Source organism: Calidris pugnax, unplaced genomic scaffold, assembly GCF_001431845.1.
Source record: "Calidris pugnax isolate Ruff unplaced genomic scaffold, ASM143184v1 scaffold281, whole genome shotgun sequence".
NCBI classification, from domain to species: Eukaryota; Metazoa; Chordata; class Aves; order Charadriiformes; family Scolopacidae; genus Calidris; species Calidris pugnax.
The window spans coordinates 1,243,441-1,270,436 of record NW_015091028.1 but is presented as its reverse complement, the minus strand read 5'-3'; the positions used below and the strand labels follow the sequence as shown (position 1 = coordinate 1,270,436).

The following is a 26,996-nucleotide window of genomic DNA, read 5'->3' as shown; positions in this document are numbered from 1 at the left end:
GGGCCATGAGAGTGGTCTTTAAGGCATCAATTACAGCCACTGCCCTCCTGCCCCACAGCCAGACCTTAAGAACACTCCTCCATGCCACCCCCCAAATCCTCATCCCTAGCTCCTGACTCTGGCTTCTCTCTGGATTATTGTGTTTGGCCCCAGCATGGACCTCAGCTATTTGTGGGGAAGCACTCTCACCAACCCCTGTCTCCAAATGCCGACGGTCCTGGGCTTCAGCAGGACCTGGATTTTGGTTAATACCAAAGTGTATCTCAAGGTGTTAGGAGGAAACAGCACCAGGCTTCCTGTATGCTTAAAGCTAAATGATGCATTGTGATTATGCATCTTGCTTAATGAGGGCCATTAGCACCCTGTCTGACTCCTAAATCTCTTGTAGGTTTCCCAGACCTTTGTTGAAGGAGGACATGGGAGATGGCATCTCACTACAGGTTGAACCACAGCTGTTCTCCATTCAGTGCTTTGACTCCCTTTAACCAAACAGAGGGGAAAAGGAGAAGATTTCACTTTGCTTTCAGTCAATCCCTCCCCCTTCCAACCCCCAGCTCTCACCCCCCCCCGGGCTCTGCAGCCTCCTCATGGGGGTTTCCTGCTCTGACCTCAAGTCAGCAGCTTCGCTCAGGTTCTTCTGGCTTCCTGTTTTTCTCTTCAAGCTTTCATTTTACCAGCAAACTGTTTCCTGCTCTTAAGGCTTCTTGCGACTGAAATCCCTCAATTTCTCCTCAGCGAGACGTGGCTGGTAAAGTCTCTGAATGCTCTTCCTCTCGCTCTCTTCCCTGCTCTCAGCCACCTGGATGGGAGATGGACATCTCTGTGGGGATTCCAGGGAGGTCCCACTGGGATCTTGAAGTCTCACAGGTTGTCTCTAGAAAAGAGGGGGGGGGGTAACTGCTCCACCACAGACAGCTTTTCAGTTATGTTTGTGGAAAGTATCGTGCTCCCTGCACTGATTTATCAGGGAGCCATCAGCCCTCTATCCCTTTGGCTTTCAATCATTTTCCTGTAGCTGCTGCTGGAGTGCTATTATAAACCAATTAGTGGGTTCAAAAGCAGTAATGGGTAGAGTCGGTTGGGGCTGGGGGCTGCCATCCTGCCTGCCTTGGCAAGGTGAGCACTGGCAGAAAACCTGGCAGGGAAGATGGAGAAACCAAGATAAGCCAGTGAGGGACAACTGCATCCACAGAGATGCTCTGGTGACAGAATCGTTTTAGCAGTAAAATCTCTTCTTCTGTTTTTTTTTTGGTTTTTTTTGTTTTTTTTTTTTTTAAATTTAAAAGTTTAAATAAGTGCTGGTGTGATTTCAAGCTCATTAAGCATGTGGCTGAGCTGGAAGCCCCATGGCGAAGGGGAGGGAGCAGCTGAAGGTCTCTTGTGTCTCAGTTCATTGCAGAGCAACCGGTAAATTTCAGCAGTGATTAACTTCTCTTAGAAAAACATTCAAAGTGCGTGTTCTAAATATTTTTTATTTATCCCTAATTCTGACTAAAATATTTGCATTACATGTAACTTTTTAGTTACATTTAGCCACCTGGCTTGTTCCCTCACCACCTGGGTCAAGGGCTGTAATAACTGCTGGTTGTTTCTGAGTGTTTCTGAATGTTTCTGAGCTCCAGCCCTTGGAGCATCTTCACGGCCTTTTCTGAACCCACTCCAGAAGGTCCATGTCCATCATCTCTCCAGCTGCTTTGTGTTCCACAGGAGGTGCTGGGCAGCCTGAGGTGACCACGAGCACCAGTGGGAGGCACACGTAGCTCCCACTGTTGGGGTCTCACCATGTCTTCCCTTTGGAGCTCGCTGGAAAAAGATGTGTTCAACCCCCAGAAAAAGAAGCTGCTGGAAACCGTTCGTGTCTGGAAGATGGGGAAGAAGAAGAAGATGTCCATTCTCTGCGTTGTGGGTGAGAACCCCTGGGGGGTTAGGGGACAGGCTGAGTTGCAAGCCCCCAGGCTTCTTGCAGCCCTAGTTGGAGCGTTTGGTCTCTGATGGCTCTTTTCCTGATTTGGGAGAAGAGATATGACCACTATCTGAAATGCTGTATTTTAGGATTAAATGAAGGAAATCCTAATCCAAAGACAGGAGCTGTGCCGTGTCGGTGTAGTATGTCAAGAACTGGCAACAAAAGCACGAGCTCCCTCTGGAATGCTGGGTGATCTCTAGCTGGCTGGAGAGACCTGGGGTCTGCAGGATTGCTCCCTCCACCAATTTATTATTTTTTACCACTTGATCAAATCTGTCATTAGAGGTCAGCAACAAACCGTTCTAACACAACACAGCATTACAGGCTCATTCTGTGTCTCCAGACTTCTGGTGAAAATCTTAACAGGACCCGGACACTTCATGAGTCTGTAACTACCTGATTAGGATCTGAAGGTGCCATTGCCCTGGGAAATTTTCCATCTCCTTTGGTCTGGGCTTTTCTAGTTGTTCCATCACTCCTGAGAAGTTGTTAGAATAGATGGGTTTTTTGACAAACTTAGTGGGGAGAGACTTTTCTGCCAATGAGCTGCTAGACAGTGTTGTCACCTACTGCAGGATTGGTTTCTGACAGCCTTAGCCACAGTGTTTGCCCGAAATGATGTGCTTCAGCTCGCTCTGTCCTCAGTGGAGGCCAGGAGGAATGTCTCCAAGGGTTGATGTAGCCACCCTAACAGGAGCATCTAAAATACAAGAGTTACCCCTGGAACTGTTCATGTCAGCTTTCTGGAGAGATCTGGCTCATGTGGGAGATCTAAATTATAATATCCAGCACGATGTACAGTGAGGACCTCCCAGGTGAACCAAGAGGTGACCGTAAGCTAATTGGCACTGGAATTGATTTTTTGATGGGATACCAGTGTGAGTTATCAGTCAAACAATGCAGTGGTTTTGGACCCTGTTGTAGGGCCAGCAATACGGCATGTAACTGTCAAATCACAGAGTGATATGGGGTTGGAAGGGACTTCTGGAGATCACCTAGTCCAAACCCTCCCAACTTGTGGCTTGTGTAGACCACAATGGCCTGGTTTAAAACTCATTGAAATTATTGGGAATCCCCCTAGAGACTTCAAAATACTCTGGATTAGACCCCGTAGAGCACTTCCCATATGTAGATACTCAAGAGAAAAGCCGGTAGAAACCCTCTAGCATCTCTCCATATGGTCACAACACAACATCAGTGTCTGTGTGTCCATCTGTACCTGTCTACTCACACTGAACTGCTGTGTACTGGGCTAAAAATAACACTGTGGTTTTTTGTTGGTTTTTTTCTTCCCTGTCCCTCATCCACAGTGGACACCTTTAGGCCAATGCAGCCGTTCCTGGTGAAGGTCAAGGTAGACCGAGGAGAGCAGTACAAGATAGCCTACAGGTGGCCTTTGGCAGAGCTGAAGCTGGTAGATGGCAAGACTCTCAACCAGGTAGGACTGATTTTTCCTTCTGTGGCAAAGGGCAGAACTGACCATGGGGGAGAGATGTGAATATGAATCCAGAGAGACCCAGGCCAGGATCTATAAGGGGATTCGGGTCCTCTGGAGTTCAGCCCATACATTCAGATGGTGGGAAGGGCTCTGTGTGTGTGATTTCTCACATAGGACTGAACCAGCCTGAAGAACGCTAATTGTGAGGACACAACCATCATTAAAAAAATTTTAAAAGCCCTCTGCCTTCTCTCAGAGCTGGTTCCTAGCATATGGTGAACTGAGGTCCCTCCCTGGATGGTTCCATCATCCTACATCAGTGTTTTCGGACTTCTAGTTTCCCTCCTCTCTTCCTGGCTGATGCCTGTGCTGGGGATGCTGAGCCTGGAGTGATTTCCTCCCTCCTGACTCATCCCTCTCTCAGTTGGGAAACATCAGGCCGGCCAAATCCCGACCAGGGTGAGCAGTGAGAGAAGTGACTGCTGCATGGACACAGCTTCCATCAAAATCAGGGGGCAAACTCTCCTTATCCCTCAGGAAGAGGACCTCCTGGTGCTCTTTGCAGCACCCCTCAGAGAGGGACTGCAAAACATGGCTCTTGCCAGGTCTCCAGCATTTGCAGAACACACTGTCGGGCCCATCTGTCGGTCCGTGTTGACAAAGCTTCTTGACAGACATTTGCACCGGGTATTTAAAGATTAAATGGAGGCATTTACTGAAAGAGGGATTATAGAGAGCTGGAGTCAGTGTGAGCCTGTGCTTTTAGGGTGACATTAAGGTTTTGGGGAAAGAAACCATGGACAAGATATTCCCTTTCTGCTGCTGGGGCTGGCAGAGTGTCGTTAAAGTTGTTATAATTAGTTTTTTTATTAATGTGAATGTTCCAGGGGCTTTGGCAAGGTGCCTGGGTTTTCACAAGCATAGAAATAAAAGAGAAAAAGAACAGCCTTCCATTTCTACATCCAGGACAAATAAAGTACATCTGCACAGTGTCTCTGAAAGGAAAAATCACGTTTGCAGGTTTGCAGGGCATCTTGGTCCTATGGGTAGAACTGAACCGGTATCTCATTGCCTTGCATTCTCCTGTGCACAAGGAACTATATACTTTCATCCTGCCTGAGCTTTCCTCTAGCAGATGAGCCTGGTGCCACCAAGTCTTCGAAACTGCTTTGTGGCTCCTGAGGAATTAGGATTACAGGATACCTCCAGGATTTCTAGTCCTGTCCCCCTTACTTACCATCCCAATGAGAAAAACTGACCACACTCCATCTTGAAGGGCTGGCATATTTTTGAACCTCCTCCTACTACGAGGCAAAGAGCGAACTTGGTGGTCCTGATGGCAAAAGCCTTCTTATCACTCCCAGCCTGGGTTCCTGCCCACATCATCCCCGTTTGTGCTTGTGCCATGGTTGTCCTTTCGGTTAGGCAGCTCTTCTCCTTTGCAGATGTATTTTTAGATTGCGGTCACCTCCCCTATTAACCTTCCTTCTGGCAGGCTAAGCAGCCTGACCCATTAGTGTCCTCTTCTGCATTGACTTCTCTCTTTCTTTTATTACGCCTGGAGCCCTCTTCATTGCTTCTTCCAGGCTGGATTGATCTTTCTTGAACGCAGGTCGCCAGAATTGTCCACACCATTCCAAATATGGGGTCTACTCACCAGCTGAAGTTGCTGCCCAAGGTCCCCAGGCAGAGGAGAGGCTGAGGCCAGGACCTGGTGACATCTCTCATGGTCCCACCACGGCAGCAGGCCCCCCAGTGCAGCCCAGTGCTCAAGTCAGCACAGTCCCTCTCTGCTCCGTAGCTTGCCAGGTCCATGGAAATCAAAACAAGAGTTTGCTTAGCAGATACCATCGACTCCAGCCCAAACCCCAGCTCGTGGGTCGACATTCAGCAGGCACAGCAAGGGCTTTGGTCACCAGGTCTGTTCCCTGGCACCAGCAAAGTCCTGACGCTGCGAGTCCAGCGGTGCTTAAAGCTACAGCTCCCTTGACCAAAACAAATGCTATTAATATTTATGAAGCGATTAACGGCTGCCTCCCTGCTCTAATCCCTCCTCGCAAGGCAGGCCATAAACCTCCAGCCCTGTCAATTCCTCCCCAGGCCATCACCGCTCCGCGCTGACGCAGGGGCTGCTGCCGAGCCCACAAAGCAGCGCGGGGGCGTGATGTGATGGATTGCTTGGGGGGGTTTAGAAAGCAACCTTTAAAGCGTCGCAAGACTGCATCAATCCTCATAAACTCAACGTTATGATGATTAGTATCAATAATTATAAGCGCGGCTCCTAAGTTCTCCAGAAGATGAGATCGGGCTGTGCTGCAGAGCTAATGAGATGGTGCAGGAAGGAGTTTCTTTCTGTGGGATGTCCCTAATTCAGCAGCCTCCCTTATCCTCCCCACCCACGCACCGATTAGTGGCAAATACTCAGTCTCCCGTGGCTGGTGTTCCCCCTCCACGAAATTATGTCCTTTGGGCATAGATAGACGTAGCGATAGCAATATTTATAGAGATGAGATATATGTATTTCATATATATAGGAAAAACAACCCGGGGAAATGCCAAGGGTGCTCTTTTTCCAGCCCATGCTCCTGTTATCTCAGGTGACCTTCCCCTGCCAGGAGATGGGGCACTGGGAGATGCCAACTGAAGCACACGTGTTACCATGGGGGGAATTCAGGACTCCACTTGCTGAAGCCTTTTTTTCTGGGTTTTTTCTGGGTTTTCCCAATTCTGGAGTGAAGAGAGGTTTGAGATCTCAGGTTGGATGGGGATGGCAGAGGGGAATGTCTGCAGAGGGAGGTGAGGTGGGTGCAGGGCTTACCCCGAATGCCTCACTCCCCTTGATCCCAGCTTTCTCATTCAGCACATCATTACACTGCAGAGCTTATTGCCACGAGGTGCTGTAGATGCCAACGCTATGAATAAGTTCGAAAAGCCATTAGAGGAAATCAGGGACAGTAGGTCCTTCAAGGGCTGTTAAACACCGGGCTGGGGATACAACCCCTGGCTCAGCGAGCTGCTGGGTCACGGGCTGCTGGAGGCTGGCAGGGAATCCTGAAGGCAATATAACTCTGCTCTTGCCCTTTGAATGCTTTTTCTCCCAAGCATCTGCCACTGGACACTGTCAAAACTCATCAGCATTCTCATCAGCTCCTGAAACATGCAGTAAAAGGTGAGGGATTTATATAATCTGAAACAAGATCAGCATGCTGGGTGAGGACACTGGGACTGGTTGATTGCTTGGCCTGACCTACTATGAGTGTCCTGGTGTCCACTGCTAGGGTCAGAATCACTGTCCATCCTTCTATTTTCAGTGCTTTTATCGTGCCTGTGATTATTTCCTATTTCTCTAACATCCAAGCCTTGTGCTGGTCTCCATGGGGATTCTTGGGGCCACCAAAGACCCCAGAGGTTGAAACTGCAGGGTAGAGATGTGTCTCCCTCCTTCCCTCCCTCCTTTGCCCAGGAGGTGTTTTTCCTCCTGGTGCCCAAGGTGTTGCCACAACATCAGTTCCTGCCCTTAAAATGTGCTGCAAACCTGTGCTGAGTGGATGTGGTGTGGCAAGTGGCACCTAATTGACGTGCTAATTAACTACTGACATCTAGGCAAGCCTGGATTTTGATCTGCACTTCGATAAGGTGTACAAGTGGACCACTAGCAGCTTTGACGAGAAGAAAACCTTTATCAGATGCTTGTGGAAGCTGAGCCACCGATTCCTCGCCGGCTCTGTCACCTTTGTGAATGTCCCCTCCTGTGCAGCGGAAGGTAATTAGTTTCCGTGTCACCCTCGGAGTGGTTTGGGTGCTTTGCATCATCACTGTCATCGCTTTTGGGAACGGGAGGTGAATACATTTTGGAGAGCGAAGAGGGATGACGGGAGGGGCTGAGGTGGGTGCTGGTGAGAAAGAAGCAGGAAGATCCACGTTTTGTGTATTTGGAGGCAAAATCATCTGATTTATCCATCGATCCTTGCTGTGGAGACACAGCTCGGCTGGGAAGAAAAATGGATGGACAATTTATCTTATGTCAGAGATGCTGTCTGCACTCTGGGCTGGGGGGTGAGCAGTAAAGTGTTGGTAACGTCAGGCCAGGGGGAGACTGGCTGCCTGCTGGGGGACGTTCCCCAGCATTATATCAAAAATTACAGATATATATATATGGATTTAAAAATATATTTTACTCTACAACACATAACTATCAGTATGTTTGGTCAGAAGCAGCCTGTTCATCTCTGAAATTTGTCTCAGCTTTGTATAACAAAGGTGTCAACCTGCCCCAACACACAATCCTAGAGAGGTGAGCAAGTGACAACACAACCAGAGCTCAAATTAAGTCTCAAATATCTGTTCGATCCCTCTTACAAAGCTGGCCCTTTATCCCACCCACATCTCTCTTTGCTCCACGTTGTGATCTTGTTTGAACTCACCAGCAGACTGAGACCGCTGGATTTGTGTCACTTGGACTCAGTGGGACCCCTGGGGCCAATATGACATAACTAGAAGGTTTTGGCCACCTCTGCATCTCCTCCTGTCCATGCAGGGAGACAAAGGCCCCAAGAAGACAGGAAGGATGCTGCAGAGACCGAGAGCCAGGAGGAGCTCAGCGTGTACCAGGAGATGACCCCAAAGGAAGCTGCTGATGTGTTGAGGCTGATGGAGGAGTACGAGCCCCTGGTGAACAACTCGGTGGCCTTTGCAGAGCAGCTGAGCAAGGACCTCCACGTGCTGGATGAGGTAAGGGGGCCAGGGGCTGTGACTCAGCCAAAAAGAAGGTGCCTGGATGGAATCTCTGGGCGTCAGCTGCTCTTCTGTTTGCTCTGAGCGCTTGATCTGAGAGAAAGTCATCTTGGTATTTGCTGTATTCCCAATTTGTGCTTATATCTGGCTTATTACACTTGGAAACTTAGTAGCTAATTTGGAAGACCGAGCTCCTGAGGTCTGCTCCTGCTGGCTCTCAGCAAGCCCTGCAGGCACTTTGCGACTGTCTCCCAGCTGTAAAATACCCTGTGAGAGCAACTAATAAATCTCTATTAAGTTCTTTGAGATGACAGGTGCTGTCGAATACATTGTTTTAATGCCTTCTGATGAATAATTGTCACTTATTGCTAATACAAATTAATCAAGGAGACATTTCTATTTCTAAGCTTTAATCTATGATATTAAGTGTTTTTAATACCAGCGTGTTGGACTGGCACATGCATATATTTGCATGTTTTTTTCCCCACACACCAGGGATGACACCTTGTCCCTCCTCTTACCAAACTAATCGCCCTCTGCTAACCTGGCTCTTCTGGGGACCACAAAGCACTGCACCCACAAAGAAAAAGCTCTTATTCTCTTCGGAGGGGAGGAAAATGCAGGCAGGGTGCCGGGGGAGTGGCGAGCTCTGATTTTGCCATTTGTATTCCCTCCATCCCTCCTTGCAGGATCCCAGCACCCGCTGGAAAGCCGGCAGCTTCCAGCAGGAGGGTTGTTACCCTCACCCAAGTGGTGGTTCTCTGCAGAGCCCTCTCTGCCAGCAGTTGCCCTGCTGCTGCTGCACCCGGTGATGCTTTTTGCTCCTGGCAAACCCCCCTGGGTCCGTTAAGCCCTAATAAAATAATCCGAAGGCAGGACAGCAACAGGCCTGCAGGAGGTTTATGGCTGTAATTTAGGGACATTTAATTAAGCGTGAAGCTGTGGGCAGGGCTCCCCGTGGTGAGGCTGGAAAGCAGCAGTCCGGGAGTGGGGCTGTTTGCTCCCTCCTGCCTGGGATGGTTGGGCTCCGGGCAAAAGGAGCGTCGGCTCAACATCACTGGTGCTTTTGGAGATGAGGATCTACCTGCTTTAGCCACACCTGCTTCAAATCCTGGGGGCAAGTGAAACTTCTGCCTTCCCCGGGAAAGCTGCATCACTTGGCATTGGGTTAGCTTCATCTCCACCCTTTGGTAGAGATGCTTTGCTGCGTTTGCTGTGATATCAGGCTTTGCTTTTCTACAGAATCCCTCTGACCTTTCCGCATCCTGTGTGAACCCACCTACACCCAGAGCCGTTCCCCCCAGTCCTTTCTTTCCCAGAATGACACTACCAACATCACAGGAGAGTGTAATCCATGCTTTGCCAGGGAGACCGAAGCCACCGGTCCAGGTGTGGGCTTCACACACTTCAGGACGTGCTCCAGCATGTTGTCCTGCATGGACCACCCTTGCAATGGAGCTGCCAGCTCCTCTTCATCCCCATAGCAATGCAGGTGGAGCTTGAAAAGGAGAAAGCCCCTAACCCAGGGACCCTAGATGCCCAGCATCTACTGTGCTTTCAGACACACTCCTAGTTCAGACCACGGGGAAGGATCAAGCCACCATAACCTGAACTTGGGTTGGGAAGACTTTGCTTCTCTTCCTCCTATCATTTCCCACCAGTGAGCACAGCGCAGGGTATGCTGAGGGGTGCAGATACTTCTGTTGTTCTTCATTTAATGAAAAAGACCTCGGGTAATTGAAATATCAGCGAAGACAAACTTATTTAAAAGCTTTATTAATGTAGAGAAAAAAAGCAGTCTGGAAGCCTCGTGCCTCCCAGGCCCGTGCCTATTGATTGTTGTCTTTGATATTCCGCGTGGTGCACAGGCCCTGAAAATGACACAATTAACATTTGGAAGCAGTTAATCTCTAGTGGAGCTTGTCAGCAGCAATTAACACGCCGTTATGTCCCTACCACCCGTCAAAAAAAAAAGTGCCTGAGATCTCCCTGGGCAAATTGTGCCTTGGGTTTCCATATGAGCGACATAGATATGTGCATGCCTCATGCATGATTTCCCCCGTTATTAATTCCACTGGCAGAGCAGCCCAGCCGGGTGACACCCTGCCAGCAGTGGCAGTGCCCAGAGCTCTGCTAAACCTGCTGTGACAGGCACTTGGCACGGCCAGGGTCTGCAGAAATGCACTTAGAGCCAGGCAGAAACAGCCTGTGCCTCAAAGCTGGCACGTCTCCTTACATACAGCGTGGGATGGACACACAGGAGCTCAGAGGGCTTCACCAGTTGAGGGTTGGAGACACCATGCAGCGTCCACTTGGGGCTTTCATAGTGCAGAGAGGGAAACGTGGGGTGCAGGAGCCAGCAGGGCTGGGTAACCTCTCCAAACCTACAAAGATTGTATTCTGCTCGTGGTCAGATTTGGCCGGTGACTCTGCAGGAGCCTCTTCGCTGTGGCAGATGAAAGTGCTCTGAGCCTACATCTTGCTGAAGGAAGGGATCTGTTCTGGCGTTTTGGACTTGAGACTTGCAGATGGTTGGTCATATAGCATTGAGCCAAGCACAAAGATAAGACATTGACCACGTAATGATGCAGGACAGCTGCAGTTATTACAGCACCTTGCACCTTATGATGACATGGTCTCTGCTTTGACTTGGGAGGCTGGAGGTCAGGTGGCCATCAGTCCCTGCAACACTGCTGAAGCCCTCTCTTTCTCCATTTCACAGGCCAACCTTAGAGCCATTATCTCCTCTGAGAAGCAGGTGACGCGGCTGATGAGCTCCATTGATGAGGCTCTGGCAGAGGTGGCCAGAGTGGAGGAGACCTTGCAGATCTACGATGAGTTACTGGGAAGCGTGAAGCAGCAGATGGACCACATCCACCAGGAAAACTCCTTGCTACATCGCATCGTTTCCAACAAGACAAAGCTGATGGATGAGATCCTCTTCCTCACGGTATGTGGATTTGCGAAGACATAAATCTTCGGCCTCTTGAATCTGTCAAAAGAAAAACCTGTCAGTGAGCTCAGACACTCTGAAAACTGTTATCTGTCTGCAAAGGCTACAGAGCTTCTCTGGCCAGAAATGAGGGACTTTGTTGTCTTGAGAATATAGGGATGGCCACACAGCAGGGATGGACTACAGGTGGAGCAGCAGCAGACACAATATGCAGTACCCTCACTGTGGTCCAGGGCCATAAGAGGAGTCCCCGATGGTCCTTTTTATGGTCGAGTTGAGAATCAAATGATGTAATGCCAAGGATCTTCCACTTTCACTTGGGATGCTGTGGTCTGCCTTTCACTAGCAGCTTTGGGACCTTCTCCTTACCTGCTCAGAGGCTGCTGGGGCAGTACTTTATCCTTCCTCCCAAAACCCTGAGATCCTCCCAGCCTTGTGCCTTCAAATTCCAGGCATCACTGTGTCTGGTTTGTGGGCTTTTTTGTGGGAAGCAATTACAACTGAGGGTAGTTGTTTCCTTCCTCCCTCCACTTAGTGGCTTTCAGTTTTTATCTTTGTACTAGGGAAAACCGGCTCTCATTAGCAGATAATAGAAATTTCAGTAGCCAGTTATTATTACCCAGGAATACAAAAGCAAAGTACATAACGAGCAATTAGAGCCAGAGCAGCAACAGCTGCCCCTGGTCAAAGCATGTTCCCATCAGCACTGATAACCTCACATTCTCTCACATTCAGAGAAACTACTGGGGACTTTGATGGGTCCTGGGGCAAACTACACATGTACCATGGGAGAAGTGTTCTGGGGGCTCCCTCTTGCCCTGGAGAGGAGCCTTGGAGAAGCTGTTTGTCCAGGCACCCTGTAGTTTCTCTTCCTGCTGATGGGAGGCTCCCCATTCCTTTTCTCTCCTTTGCTTTATTTTTTTCTTTTTTTTTTTTTCCCCACCCTTGGAGGTAACTGAGCTGTTAAGCCTTTGGGCACATCAGCCTGTCCCAGCCTCTGTGGTGGAATAGGGAGCTTTTCCCTGCAGTCCCTACAGCCACACAGACACCAGCACAAAGGACTCACAGCCGGTGGAAAGACTCTTGATGAGCTCTGGGAATATGGGAAAGGAAATTATTTACAAACATAATGTACCATAAATGCAAGAACTGTGCTGTAATAGCACAGCTAATCCTCCCTTCCACTGCTTATGGTGACCTCTCTGCCATTGACCTTTTCTTTTCTGAGTAACTCAATCTGCGGTTTCCTTGGCTTTTTCTTTCTCCTCCCCATCACTTTGCTGCCGGCGGTGACCCCAGAGGTGCTGGCCCTTTGGAAACCCATGATGAGGTTTGCCAGGGCTTCCTCTGGGACTGCTGCGGCTGTTACTCTGCAAACCTTTGGTTTTGGTGGGGACGGAGCAGCGTGGTCCCCTTGATGGGCAGATGCAGCCTGGCAGCTGAAGGCGGCACTTCTGGATGGGATGAGAAGGGGTGAGAAGCTGGATGGGATTGTACCTGTTCTGTTCTGGCTTTGTTTTCAGACCCATCTCGACCTCAGCAGGGAACACTGTGATGCCTTGAGCCAGGCGGATCTTTCCAGCCCCAGCGGAGTGAGAGCCTGCATCGCTGCAGCAGAGGCTTTGTCTGGCTGCATGAACGTCCAGATACAGCCCGGTGAGTAGAGATCAGAGATTTATGTCTGCAGACAGCACGGCCACCGGCTCATTGACAACCTGTGCTCCTCACCCAGCACCATTCCATGCTGTCCAGCTTCCACAGGTGCCCTGAAACCCCTGAAGATGGAGAAGGGCTTCCAGAGAATTAGCTCTTACCCTTGCTGGGCAGCCCTGCAGGCTGCCTGGGACAAGCAGGAAAGAAATTAGAAGTCAAGCACGTATTTGGGAAGTCAAGCAGCAGCACTGAGCTGGGGTACAAGGTGCAGAGCTACAAACAGTATTTCCCTGCAGCGCTCCCAGAGCTGGGAGTTGGGGAAACGGCCTTGAAGGGTCAATGTTCCTCTGGAGATAGTGCTGTGGCTTTCAAAGTCTTCAGCAGCTTCTCCCAGAAGCACGGTCAAGCAGGGCTGGGAAAGGCCATTTAACATTACCTCTGAACATCCACGGAGAAAATCAGGTGGAAGGGGAGGGGGAATAGCTCCATTCCTAGGGAAATCCAGTCCATGCTGCAAACAACCAAGCTGGGGCATCCACACTCTACCAGCAGGTCTGTAGGCACCTCCTGCTGGACCAGGCACTGGTTGGTCCAGTTTACGTTACAGCTGAGCCAAACTTACAACAAGCATCTCTGCAATTCCTCTAAATACCTGGATATAAGGCATCGTTGTCTGCCATCAGTGTACAACACCTCTTATCGTTCAGAAAGGAACTGGTGGAAAGACATGTTTAGCTCTTGTTGTCTCCTGGAGCAACCCAGTTCTCTGTACTTGAGCACGGAAAAATGATAATTGGTTGTAGCAGTATCCACTGTGGGTGTTGTTGGAGACCTGTCTGTGCACAGGGACTTGATCCCGGCACAAATCCCTGTGCTTTCCTTGTGAAGAGGCTGAGCATCTCTCCTTGGCCATGGTCAGTCTCATGGATGCTTTGCAATTATTATTTTTTTTAATTTAAATTCCCTCCCTCTCTGTATTCACCTGGTACCACAACAAATCCTTTTCCCTATGTTGGCTTATGGGTGGTGGTATTTATCCCAGAACTTGCTCCTTGAAGAGCTGTTTTATTTGCCATTGTGCTGAGTGATGTTGGTCTGCACCCATGATGCTGGTCCGAGCTGCTCCATATCACGATATTCTCTCTTTTTTTTTTTTTTCCCCTCAAGGTTACCGGAAACTGCAGTCTGTGGCTGAGCAGCTGATCATGTTTGAAACACTCAAGCAGAACTTCGAAAGCTCTTTCATTGGTCACATTACTGGCATCTTCGAGCTGCAGGTGGGCTTTGCTCTTCATGTGGCAGCTCGAAATCCCGAGAGATTTAAATATGCTGGTAAAATAGGGCAATATAGGGGAGAATTCTCCAAAAAGTGTCTCCCCAAAGAGGTCTTTCCACATGCTTTCCCCCCCCCAGAGCTTTTCAAGGCTGTTTTATATGACTCTTTCTGTTGTTTCTGTTGCTTTAGGGTAACGCTCAGGTCCCTGCTCTTGGTCAACCCGTTGACAAACTCTCTGCACCAAGCCATGGACTCCACCATGAGGAACTGGTCCCCTACACCCCGCTCATGGCCTGGCTGAGGAATGCCAACCCAGTTCTGTTCTCTGATCTCCCCAAGGTACAGCTGAAATCCTGAGCAAATATTGCAAACTGTCCAGTGGGAACAGATTAGTCAAACTGGTCAGTTTGTGGTGAGGACTTGGTTTCACCACACCCCTGCCACCCACCAGCTTCCAGCCTTTGGCCCTTCTAGGAGAGTGTCTGGCCAACTCGGCCACATGATGTTGGACCTCTGTACATGACAGAAGGCAGTCTGGGACTTGATGGCGGACGTTGTGTTGAAGGAAAAGGTCTGAAATGCTAAAATTTGGTCTTCTTGCTTCCATCTGGCCATTTCTCTGCTGAACGAGAGCGATAAGTAGTAAATGAAGGTGGTTAATCTTGTACTTCATTCAACACTGCTTTATTTCAACAATTCCAGAGAAGGGGCATCCTAAAGTCCTCGTTCCCTTCTGTTAATAGGGATATTGTTAAGTAACGGAGCTGCTTCTTTTTATATCACTTAGGATTCATTTCTATTTTTCATGCTGGTTTTTGCCTTTTAAGAAGGTTTTACACACCAAAACCAATAGATCTGCTTCAGTTGCCATCGACTGGCTTTTGTTTTAAGTGGGCAGCTGAAGAAAAGCTGTGAAATGGGTGCTGTTCATAGAGAGATGAGGTACATCAGGAATTCCTGTGTCTGTCTTGTCTCTCCAGGTCTATGCCCAGAACCTCAGCAGACTCTATGACCGGGAAATCAAAGCCTTTTTTGAAAAAGCCAAGACCTTCTTGTTAGGAAGAAGAAAAGGAAGTGAGTGATTTGCAGATATGACTTTTGTGCAGTGGTTTTTGTGCGAGTAGGTGTCTTCCCCAGGTGTCTTCCCCAGATTTTGTGCTGTGAATATACTTTCTCCTCCATGGGCTGGGGCTGTATGTGTCTGTATGTGACAAAGCTGACTCTTGCCTCGCACCAGGCAGCCTTTGTGCGAGCTGTAGCTCCCTGTATCATCCAGTTTTGTTTAATTGCTTCTCAGAGCCGCAGCTTTGGTGCACCTTCCCTTTGCAGGACTCAGAAGTGATTTATGGGTGGCTGAGATCGTGTCCTGAGGAGCCATAGGAGAGGGGGACGTGGGACTGTCTGTCTAATGCCTGCTCCCAATTTCATCCAAGCAGAGCTGGTCACAGACTCCTCAGACACTCTTTTCCCTGCACAGAGATGGCACCAAGCCTGTCCCTGAAGACACGAGTGTATTCATAGCAATATTTGCGAGAGCAGGATGATTTCATAGTGAGCTGACTGCGGGGTTGTGTTGTCCCAAGGTGATCATTTCAACAGAAATCGCTGCATCTGACTCAAAATATTCCAGTCGGGTGTTTCTGGAGATAAAAAGAGAAACTGATCTGTCTCCTCTGGAAGTTTTTGATTGCGCAGAAGTCACATTTTCCTCCAGCAAAACAAAGCACTGTAATGGAAAGTTCCATGCCAGCCTGGCCCTGCTTGAATGTCAAAAACCACTTCTGGTGGTGTGTTTAGTCTATCAGAACACTAGCGCAGCTCCTTCCAGCTCTGCACCTACTTCATCACTCGCATCCAGATCCCGGAGCCAGAGGATGAAGCCGAGGGAAGGAGAAGGGTCTGGTGGCTGAAGGATCCCAGCGAAGGGCTCTGCCTCCCTGCAGAGGCTCTTCTGGCCACACAGAGCCATCGCACCAATAGCCCCGGTCCAACCCAGCTGCCCTGATATTTTCCCATCCTTTACCTTCTAGGGTGACGAAGGGATTGGGGTACAAGGGATGGTCAGGGAGCCTGGGCCATGGGCAACTGGAGGGAGCTACCCTGAAGTTCACCAGGCTGCAGGATCAGACCATTGGACATGATTTCCACTTCTGTAGCCCTCTGGGGCACTGGGCATAAAGGGAAGAGCTGATATCTGCATGTTTTGCTGTGATCTCCTCCCTGCTCTGTGGATCCATGAAGAACCTGATGAGTCTCGAGCAGGAACACAAAGACCCTGTGCTAGCAGCACCTTGCACAAGAGTGGGAATAGGACAGTGCTTCTACTGGCAGCTTTTCCCCCGCTGGGGTGACAGAAGAAGGTTCCTCCTTATCTTGAGTCTTGCGGCCATTGGCTGGTCCTGCATCCCTCCAGGTGGGAGCACTGGGCATGGCTTTCTTCTGCATCTCAGCAGCTGCAGCTGCTCCAGCCTCGCAGAAGGGGGGACCAGCACTGAGAAGCAGGATCTGGGTCTGCTTACCCCCTTGCTGCACTCCCAGTACTGCCCCAGTCTGTCCCAGTCCAAGCTGGACCAACAGCAGCAGATTGCAGCGCCCAGATACTGGTGGCTGTGGATGAAGAGCAGGACACATGACCAGTTCTCCTCGCCCATTTTTGGGTATCTCAACATACCCACCACCCCTGCCAGCTCCTCCTGCCCTGTGCCAGCTCCCCTGGGAAAGACACTCAGCCAGGAAAGTGGAATGGAACAAAATCATGATGGGCAGTACTGGCAGAGAACATTTACTTGCCATGGAGAACACAAGTCCCAAAAAGAAAGAAAGAAATTTTCACCTAAATAGTCTTTTGCCACTGGAAAGAAAAGGAGGGGAAAAGGAAAAACACTGGGGCTTTTTCTCCCCACCACTTGTCATTTTCAAAAATCCATCTCCTTTGAAGGAAGGAAGAGACAGTAGAAGCTCAGATACTAATCCTTAATTAAAATGTTCCTTTTTGAAATTTTGCTAGAAATGGAGAAAGCAAATACCTCCAGGAAAAAAATCTTTATAGTCATAGGAAACATATTTTTCCATGCCAGAATGATTTGCCACACTATGGGGCCAAGAGAGGGGAAAAAACAGGGATCAAAACCTCTCCACTAGTTCCAGCAGAAAAGTAGTGACATGATAAAAGTAGTGACATGATAAAAACGGTGAAAAATTAAGTCGTGTAGAGAAAGTCAATAGGACATTATTACTCTCTTGTAATTTAAAACCAAGGTAACAGGCAATTAAATCAAAGGGACATGCTGAAAAGAGATGATAGGAAATTATTTGTGTGTGATGCTGTTAACCTGTCGTACCTGTTGCTACAAGCTGTCACTGACGCTAGAGGACTGAGACAAGCCTATAGCAAGAAGATAACAGGACAATAAAAAGAGGCCGTAATAACAATCCCAGGACAATGCTGAGATATGGATTTTCTGAAAAGGGACAGCATTTCATAGGAACTGTAAAGGAAGACACTTCTCCTGTGGGGCTGTTACACCACACATTGTCACCTTGCATGTCCTCCTCCCTCTTTGGAAGTGGCAGGGACCCAGCAGTGGTGGAGTACTCAATGCATTGCTCGTTGGATCCGGGGTACCATCCTTTGAAGGCTTTGGCAGCCCCCCCTCCTGCTATCTGGACACCAGGGAGGGACACCAATGTTCAAGCAGACAGTGATGGGTTGGTCACCAGGATGGAATGGCCTCAGTGGAGGACTCCGAGAAGAACAGAGTGTTGCTCCTGTGCTTCTTTTCCAGCTTATCATGGATGTGGTGCCTGGGGAAAGATCTCCCATATTGTTACGGCAATAACCTACTGGGACAGGACATGGCCAGTTCACATGGCTCTCCAGGGCTTGCTTGCTTTTGCCATTCCTGGCACTGGGTCTTTCTGGCTTAAAAATAGGAATTCCTGATAAGAGGTAATGAACGTGCTGGCAGCAGGCGAGCCTGGGGAATTAGCAGTGGGGAAGCAAACTCCAGTCCATGGTTTATAGGATAATGTGATCAAACGCCGTTTCCTGAAGAAGGGTGATTGGTTTTTATTTAAACAGAAGGAAATAACTAAGATTGTGTGTAGGATAAAGAGGCCTTGGTTCCTATTTCCAAAGTGACCGATGGGCTCTGAGCAAGGGTCTTTAATTCTGCAGGGCGACAGAAAATAAAAACACCCAAGTTTTGTATCCTCCCAGAGAAGAGCTGGGTCTGCTCAGAAAGCCATTAAAACGGGGGACACTGTAGGGCAGGGAACGCTATCAAAGAAGCCCTTTATGAAAATGGACTTGTTAAATATCAAAAAAGATGGTGTAGGGCAAGTGTTGCAGCCAGCCTGCCTGATCCCCTTTTGGGAAATGTACTTTGTCTGTCTTTAATACCTATATGAGTCCCATAAAATGGGAGTAATTAAAATCCCAGGAGAACATCCAGTGCCTGCAAAACCTATTGCAGTGACGGAAGGACACCTTGATGGCTACAAGCCTGTTACTGCACTGTTATAAATCACCCACTTATTGCTGGTGTTGTTCCTGCTGACAGGATGAGATGTGATGAGTTTTGGTGGTGCTGAGCTGTGCCATCACTGTCCTTTGCTCCCCGGGGTGAGAAGAGGACTGGGACAGGTAGGAAGCCCCAGGCTTGGTTGGGGATGCTCAGTCCATCATTAAGGTGGGCAGCACATTAAAATGAAAGCCACCAACCACATCAGTGTAGAGTACAATTAATAATAGTGGGAATTTTTAGAAAATGGTATCCATGGAGCTTCTGCCGGCCACAAAAAAGCACCTTCCCTGGGGTGCCACCAACTGAGATTCACCTGCCTGCCCCTGTGGACAAAGCAGGAGGGACCACCACCTCACTCCAGAGGTGAAGCTGACCTCTTCTTGGCCCAGCAGAGCCACCAGCACCCTGGCATGTGTCCTTCTGCTGAAGGAGCTTGGCAGCAATGGGCACTGAAAGCCACCACAGCCTCTCCCAGCTCCTGGGGAACCTTCGAAGCCTCCTGCTGAAATATTTTTTCTGCAAAATCAATTGGTCTCAGGCTGATTTGCAGGGAAGGTTTGCCTTTGATGAAGTTCTGCAGGAACCTCACCCAAGGTCTTCCCTGAGGTTTCAGCTGCTCCCAGGGGTGAGCTGCTGCATGGATGAGAGCTCCAGCTGCAAGGACACTTGCCTGATAACATCCCTCATCCCGGCTTTCAGATGTCCCAGGCTCGCTCCTGCTCTCCGTGCCTCTTTCTTTCTACCAATTACTGTGGCAGTGAATTTTTAGGGTTGATTCCCTGCCCTCATAAAGGATTATTTATGGTGGTTGCTTCTAAATATACCCCCTGATGATTTATTGCCATGGTTCAGTGTTATGGGAGAGTTTAGAAGGCAAACCCCAAGCTGTTTATAATTAATTGTAAGCCAATAATTAAGTCTTTTCTCCTTGTTTTCCCATTCCCTTTTCCATGCTAAAATTTACAGGCTCATAAAACTCTTTCCTGCTTGCTATGAGGAGATAATTTTTCCTGTTTTTTGCCACTTCCCAGCAAATGAAATTATCATCACCCATTGCATAAAGGTGGGAAAAAGCTTATGAAGCAGCTTATTAATTTTCTCCATGGTTTTAGCAAGGATGAGGTCGTGAGCAGGGCTGGCTCTCATCTCTGCTCAGTATGTAGGACATCTGACAAATCCTTTCCAAAGGTAAAAGCCCTGCAGGTAGTGGCTTGCATAAGAATATTTTGGATATTATGAGAGCTGGAGAGCTGGCCTGACTCACCCGGGACCTCTGGGCTTAGTGGAATGGTACCAGCTTTCAGAATTAATTAGGAAAAAAAAGTGGATGTTTCCCCACTGATTTCTTTCAGTGAGTATAATAGTATTTTTGTAATGCACATTTCAAAGAATTTTTTCTGCTTTTCCGCCTAAGCCAAGCACAGAGAGAAAACAGTGTGGTAAAAACAGGCAATGTTTGAAAAGTATATTAATTTACAGGTGTATGTTTATAATTTTAGAAGGCTAGTTTTTGAAAAAAGCCAACCCTCTCCCCTGTCTGGATATGGTTTTATGGCAATTTACCATCAAAACTAAGCAACAAACATTTTTCCTGAAACGTTTCTGCCGATTTATGCTCTTATCACCTAAGATATCACCTATCACCTCCCCAGCCCTCAAGAGTTAGTACTAAGCACTGAATAGCAGAGGGGTAAGCGTCACAGACAGTGGAATAAAAGAGTAATGAAAAAGAGAAACAGATGAGAAACAGATTAAAAAAATGAGAGCAAAACCTGCATCCCTCGTATATCTGAATCCAACAGGAAAAGGCCAATTCAAGCGTAAGATCAGACATAAAAAGACACATTTAAATCTGTTAAAATGATCAAAGGAGCTGGAGAGGCCAAGAAGGATGGAGATGTCTAACCACCTACCAACATACCGTGCAGGTCTTCAGGAAAGCTTAGAGAAGCCGCTGGCCATGGGGAGCAGGCAGCAGGCCCGGTGGAGCCTCCCTGGGAGCAGAGAAGGTCAGGAGGACACACCGCTCAAACACAATGTCACCAAGGTAAGGAGCTGAGGTTTTCCAACGGGTTCACGTGTCCCATGGGGGCTGTGCCAGTGCTGCAACCCCTCCCATGGGCCTTTCTCTAGCGCTGCGTACCCAGAGCAGAAGCAGAGATGCTCTGTACTGCTGACCTGGCTTAGATGTCACCTCAGGTAGAGATGGACATCTACTCCAGTGTCCTCAGTGTGTGCTAGAAGGGTTTTCTAACGTGCCTGATGGTTTCTAAGCAGATGTTGGAGCAAGTGCTGAGAGAGCTGCAGCCCCTTTGCACCGCGGAGCAGCAGTTCATTGAGAAGTTCTTCCAGCTAAGCCAGGACACTGCAGACCTGCAGGTGCTGGAGGTAAGCGTGAGGACTATGTCCCCTCTAGTCCCATTAGCCAGTCCTCCTTCCAGCTTGATGCAAGCCTCAGCAGGCACAGTGGAGTGGCTGCTTACCTCTACCAGAAACCTGAGCTCTCCTGGGCTCTTGTCCTCCATCAAAGGTAGGGAAGCTCAAGATCTCCTGATGACAGAGGAGAACTGAATTGAACTTAATTGAGAGCTCCAACAAAATCCCAGGATCTCTAAGCATTAAGCACAGGACTCCAACTTGAGGCAGCAGAAATGAAACCCAGATCTCAAGTTTTCCTCTCTGAGGGAGGGCAGACAGGTCATAACTTACACCCCGTTCTTTCTTCCAGACATCGCCCGCTAAGGGAGGAGAGAACATGGCAACTCCAGAGGACCCTCCTTGCACCAAGCCTCGGAGCCAGTACGTGGGTGATGAGATACAGCTGGCTGCTCTGACAGGGACATGGTCTAGAGTGTCTGACAGGAACAGCCTGAGGAACTGATTGGAGGGATTTTTATTTGCTTTTGACCATCCTGATGCCTACTAAGTGGTCTCAGGTTTGCACCCTGGATAGCAAAAACCGGGGGGCATCATAGCTGGGTGTGCAGAGAGGGTGAGCTACTGGTTCTGCCCCCCCGAGAAGTGCCTCTGCTTCAGGGTGGAGCAGAAAGCGAGGTTTATGTTTCATGCAAAACCCTATGTTTTGATGGGATTGATTTCCTTATTAGGAATGTCATACAGTGAAAATGTACTGTTCCACAGTACAAAAAATATCAGTATAAAAACACTCAAATTTTTCATTTGGCTGGCAAACAGGACATTTCAACATCCTCCCACAAGCAGAGAAGGTGAAGAGTAGAAGGATGACTCAAGTGTAAACAGGCTCCACTACCATATAGAAGAATGCTTTGATCCTTTCTTTGTTGTTGCCCTTGGCTCTGCAGCTGGCCACAGGACCATGCCCCTCCCCATTTCATTCCTTGCTTTTTTCTGTTTTTTAAGGCTAGAAGAACCTACGATCCGGCTGCTGAGCGAGATCTTCAGTTCCCTGGAACCAGAGCTGAGAGGATTTCTAGATGTCTGCAATAAGGTCCACCCATTCGGCTGCTTGCAGGTCCTGGTTACCTTGAGTGACTCCGTCTTTGAGATGTGGGGCTCTTCCTCAGCTCTCCCCTCGTCCTTCCTCAACACTGTCCTGGGCAACATGTTGCTCCTGGCCAAGAGCAGCTTCAACAAATGCATTGTGAGTATCAGTAGGAGTAAGCCCAGGTAGACCTGAGTGATGTTTGACCTCCTTCAGAATCTTCTAAACTTCTAACATGATCTTGATTGAAGGCAGTATGCCTGTACATCAGGCAGGGATCTGGCTCTTTGGTTTTGGGAGGACTAGACCCTCATTGCATCTACAATTGTGTCTGTGTGAGGTGGTTGGGACACAATATACCAAAATGCCATTGGTGCCTCTTCTTACCAGGATGGTCAAACCAAAGGGGTTTCCCTCATAAAGAGTAGTGGGACACTGTGGGAGTGATGGCAGCGTGTCAGATGGTTGGAGCCAAGCTCTCCTGGTCTCCTGCTGGCATTGCAGGACATGCTCCAGGACCAAACAGCATGGCCTGTTCCTCAGCGTGCCATGAAATGACGCTGGGGTCACATCAGATCTGAGAGTGCCCTGTCTTGTGTGTTGGTTCCAGGGGACCTTGTGCAAAGAGATCAAGGAGGCAAAGATGCCCAGCAAGATGAAGGGGGGGATCCTGCCCTCCGTGAGCCGCTTTGAGGAGTTTGTGGACTTCTCAGAGGAGGTATTCAGGACAGCTCAGCGGAGAGGGGAGCTGGACAAAGCGCACCTCGGGCTGGCCGACAGCGTCTTCAGCAGCAGTGAGTACGAAGGCTGGTGGCTGGATGCATCAGTCAGGCAAATCACAGAATCATAGAAGGGTTTGGGTTGGAAAGACCTTAAAAATCATTTATTTCCAACGCCCCTGTCAATGAGACAACCCAATGACATGTTTGCTGCCATGAGCGAGAAGGGCTCCTCTGTTCTGCATGCACAATGAGCTACTCAAGCTCTGCCTTCTCCAGACCAGCTGGTGAGTGGTGGGCAGCGTGGTGAGCCATGTCTCTGCTCGGCAGTTGAGTGTGTGCCACACTGACGTGCTGCTCTGGCACCCAGGTCAGAAACAGATTTGGTCAGGGATGGACTTGGATATCTCCTCACTCTCTTGGGTAAACAGTTATTAAATGTCATGACCCCAGAGCTCTGCAAGGCAAGGTGGTTGAGGAGCTAAACAACCTGTGATGATGCTCACCCCTTGGTTAAACTCTCCACTGGTGACCAAAGCCTGACAGAGTCTGCAGCTCATCTCCCTTCTGACCCAACCTGTAGGGTCTTCTCTCCACACCTGATTTGTTCCTTTCTTTTTAGTCAATAGTCTGTCCTCAGCAAACCTGAAGGTGAACACAGATATGGTCATGATGGAAAATTTCCACCACATTCACTGCTTCCTGTGCCAAAAGAAGATCCACTGCTTGGAGGGCAAGAAGAGAGAAGCCAAGCAAAAGTATAGTGAGCACATGGAGAAATACGTCATCCAGTACCTGGGCCAGCCACTGGAGAAGCTCAATGTGAGTACAGGACAAAGTGAGCCTTCCCTGGGCCTCAAAGGTCAACTGCCCTTCACAAAAGTATGAATTAACTGGTGTTCAGATCACCCCTCCCCAAACCCAGCCTGGGATTGTATCAGTGTGTGGTCACATCCCCCTTTGTTCTCACACCTTCTCTGCTGGGTTTCACTTTGCAGCACGGCAAGAGCAGGGCTCAGCAGCATCAGGTGCTGGTACCATCTCTGCCACTCGTCCTCCATCCGGCGGCGTGAGGACCCGTTCAACCCCGGCCCCGGGTTGCGTGCCTGCGTCTGGCAGATGCTGCTCTCCTTTTGCACGGCTGCCTGGGCTCATAAGTCTCACACGGCTCCACGCTTCCCAGGCGGCTGCTTTGTTAACTGAGCTAAGAGCATCTGGCTTTGCTCACTCAAACGGGCACCCCCCTTCCTCCCAGAGGCGACGGCTGCTCCCAAGACCCCTCCTCGCTCTGCTCCTTCTCTCTCCTCGCTGGCCTAAAATGTCTCACAGAGCTGAGAGCGGCTGGAATTATTTATAGGGCCCGTTGCTTTCGATTTGTTTCCAGTCGTTGCTGTCAAACATCTTGTAGGTTTGACTGGATGATGGGCTCAGTGTTTCATGCTACCTGCAGCCCTGCTACGTCAATGGCTTCAAACCCTTCCTCCGTGAGGGAAAGCATGATTTCATTGCTCACAACAAAGCCAAGCGAGTAACAGAAGGGATCATGGGGAGGGAAATGAGGAAAGTGGTCAGGTTTCAGCCCCGACACAGGAGTCCTCCTTAGGGCAGCTCGTCAGTGAACGTCTCCTTGCCTTTCCAGCACTTCTTTGAAGGAGTGAAAGCCCGTGTGGCTCAAGGGGTGAAAGAAGAAGAGGTCAGCTTTCAGCTGGCCTACAGCAAGCAAGAGCTGAGGAAGGTGATTGAAAAATACCCTGGCAAAGAAGTAAAAAGAGCCCTTGAGACCCTCTACAGGAAAATCCACAAGTATCTCTCCCCAGAGGAAAACCTTCTGCCGGTAACTGGAACGTGATCTGGGTGTGATGCTATGATGCTTTGCAGGGTTCAGGACTGCAACGCAGGTCTAGCTGTCACGGGCTGATGAGAGATGCTGATGGTCTGTTTTTCTGCAGGTGGTGTGGCACGCTATGGAGCAGGAGTTCATACGTCAGTACCAGGAGTTTGAGGATCTGATCCAACGCTGTTATGCAGGGTCAGGGATTGCCATGGACTTCAACATGGAGGACTTACTGAGCTACTTCAACTCCATCACTCAGTCCAACATGTAGAAGCAATGTTGGAAGAATGGAGCAATGTAGAAGGACATCCTTCTTGGGATGTCTGTTGGAAGCAGCTCAGGAACCCTTGTCTGCAGCTACACCTCTAAGGAGCTAGACTCCAAACCCTTTCCAGGCTGAAGTTTGATATATGGGGCTCCCACCCTGAATTTAATGCCAAAATGCCTCTTACTTATTGGTCTTAGGCAGGATCTCCCCTGGGGAAGTGAAGTTCTCAGACTCAAATGACAGCTTCAAGAAACCAGGTGTCAGAATGTGCACCATTGCTCTACCAGCTCTTCAGTAGAGAGGGATGAAAGTTCAGAGCTATTAACATGAAAAGTGTCATTTCTCTTAGCTAAGAAAGGATTTACTTACACGTAAACAGCAGTGGGGCAAATGCTACAGTTCTGGAGATCCAAACTGGTCTCTTGGGGAGTTGTCTGTTCTTTCCCCATTGTCTTATGAAGCATCCTATAGCAGTGTCACAACGCGCTAATATATTTTTGTTGTTGAAAACGTGGCCTCTGTGTCTTGTGATGATAATCATGCTGTCTGTTATAGCCTTCTCTCTAAAAAACTGAAGATCCTGAACTCTTTGATTCCACACAAAACAACAATCAGGTCCATAGTGATGACACAAGGTCAAGGACCAAGGTACCAGTCTGTAAGAGGGGAGTCCAGACCATTGGTCAGGTAGAGGGACATCTGGAGCCAGGCACCCCTGCACCAAAGCTCAGGCATGGAGTGAAGGCCTTCAGAAGAGCTTAAATAGGCTCCAGGGCCCATGGATGTGGGTAGAAGCCCCCTTGGACATGTCTGATTGCAGGAAGGGGTGTTCAAATGTGCCCAAAGTGGTTCACATCACCCTGAGCCTCCTTTTCTCTTGCTCCTTGTGACATGTTGGCTGTTTGCATGGCACCTACAGCTACTGGGAGCTCGCAGTGCTCCCAGGAACAGCAAGTGCCTTGCAGAGCAATAAGACGTGAGCATGTTGCATGGTAGAAAGTAATATTGGAGGTAAAGAGGTGAAGAGGGACATCTCCCACTGCTGGGAAGTGGGGGGGAGCCTGGGGTGGCTTGCAACAGATTTTCTTCTCCAGGGATGTCCTTGCTGCTTCTTAACAGTAAGTCACCCCAGTCTGAGCACCAGGCTCAACCGAGTGTTTTGATAGAGCACATTAACATCTTTCCCTTGCAAAAGAAAATGCAGGTGGCTAAAATATCCAGGCCCTTTTTCTGGGATTTTTCAAGCAACTCTGTGCAGTTGGACTTCCAAGTCCGTCGGGTCAAGGTACACCTCTGCAGGGCGCGGTGCTCAGAGCTCCTGTTTCTAATCTCATTGCTTTTTCCGCCCCATTCTCCCGTGACGTTGCTGCTCCACAGCTCAGCTCTGGGCAGCAGGAAGAGGACGGCCAGAGGGAACCATCCAGCACTGCCTTGCCCAGCTCTTTCACAGGTACTCAGCCTATTTTTGCCATCTGATTTCCCTGCAGTTGCCCACTGAGGGGCTCGGGTGGGAGGGGGGAGTTGCATTGGCGAGGCAGGAGGTGGCACCTGCAGGCTGTGACAGGAGGGTCCTGCAACTTGGGAGCACCCAGGAATTTTTAGAATTTTTCCTGGGTAGGAAGGACTTTGCAGAGGAACTGACCCCGGGTTGCTCTGAGGTGAGGTCGTCACACGCTGAAGGGCATATGCAACAAGGAGGAGCAGTACTTTGCAATGTCAGAGGGTATCTGTAATGAACCCAACGTGAGACCAAACACCAAGAACCACTGTGAACCCAGGCTGTGGAGTCCCCCGTGACCTCATGCTGCATCTCCTTAACCTCTGACATCAGCCTTCCCTTCTGCCTGCTGATGTTATCCAGTAGTTTGAAGGCAAATGACAAGGCAAAAAGGTTTTGTGGGTTGTTTTACTGATTTGTGACACTTTGTCCTGTATTGGTTTTGAGAGGGTTTATTTTCCACCTGTTTTGTTGGGGTTTTTTTTCTGAGAGGCAGCAGGAGTGTTGGGCTTCCCTTGCAAAGGGGCATCAGTGGAGAAACTGTTGAGGGCCTCAGAAGAGAAAATTGTCATTTGGATGATGATTTGGGGCCTTTTAAGAGTGAGAAGTAAAGGTATCTAAGTAGAGAGCTGTTACTGATTTGAGGGAAACTTGAGTCCATTTGTCAC

The 26,996-nt window shown here is 49.1% G+C and overlaps 1 protein-coding gene across 1 annotated transcript; it reads left to right on the top strand.

The window, feature by feature from the left end:
- The first annotated feature begins 669 nt into the window (after window positions 1-669).
- On the top strand, window positions 670-25,033 carry LOC106896202 (exocyst complex component 1-like). Its single transcript, XM_014955986.1, has 18 exons — window positions 670-748; window positions 1,708-1,906; window positions 3,277-3,404; window positions 7,008-7,167; window positions 7,942-8,135; window positions 10,861-11,088; window positions 12,615-12,747; window positions 13,912-14,021; window positions 14,210-14,359; window positions 15,001-15,094; window positions 20,475-20,593; window positions 20,824-20,934; window positions 21,275-21,345; window positions 21,928-22,168; window positions 22,620-22,803; window positions 23,351-23,550; window positions 24,368-24,562; window positions 24,678-25,033. Exons 2-18 carry the CDS (start codon window positions 1,783-1,785, stop codon window positions 24,831-24,833), a joined length of 2,598 nt encoding a protein of 865 aa, XP_014811472.1. The 5' UTR covers window positions 670-748; window positions 1,708-1,782; the 3' UTR covers window positions 24,834-25,033.
- The last annotated feature ends 1,963 nt before the right edge of the window (window positions 25,034-26,996 follow it).

Excerpts from the sequence above, each read along its gene's own strand:
- LOC106896202 (XM_014955986.1), top strand. The coding sequence starts at position 1,783 with ATGTCTTCCCTTTGGAGCTCGCTGGAAAAAGATGTGTTCAACCCCCAG. Across the intron at positions 15,095-20,474 it reads GTTAGGAAGAAGAAAAGGAA|GTCTTCAGGAAAGCTTAGAG; the intron begins GTGAGTGATTTG and ends CATACCGTGCAG. Across the intron at positions 21,346-21,927 it reads TGCACCAAGCCTCGGAGCCA|GCTAGAAGAACCTACGATCC; the intron begins GTACGTGGGTGA and ends CTGTTTTTTAAG.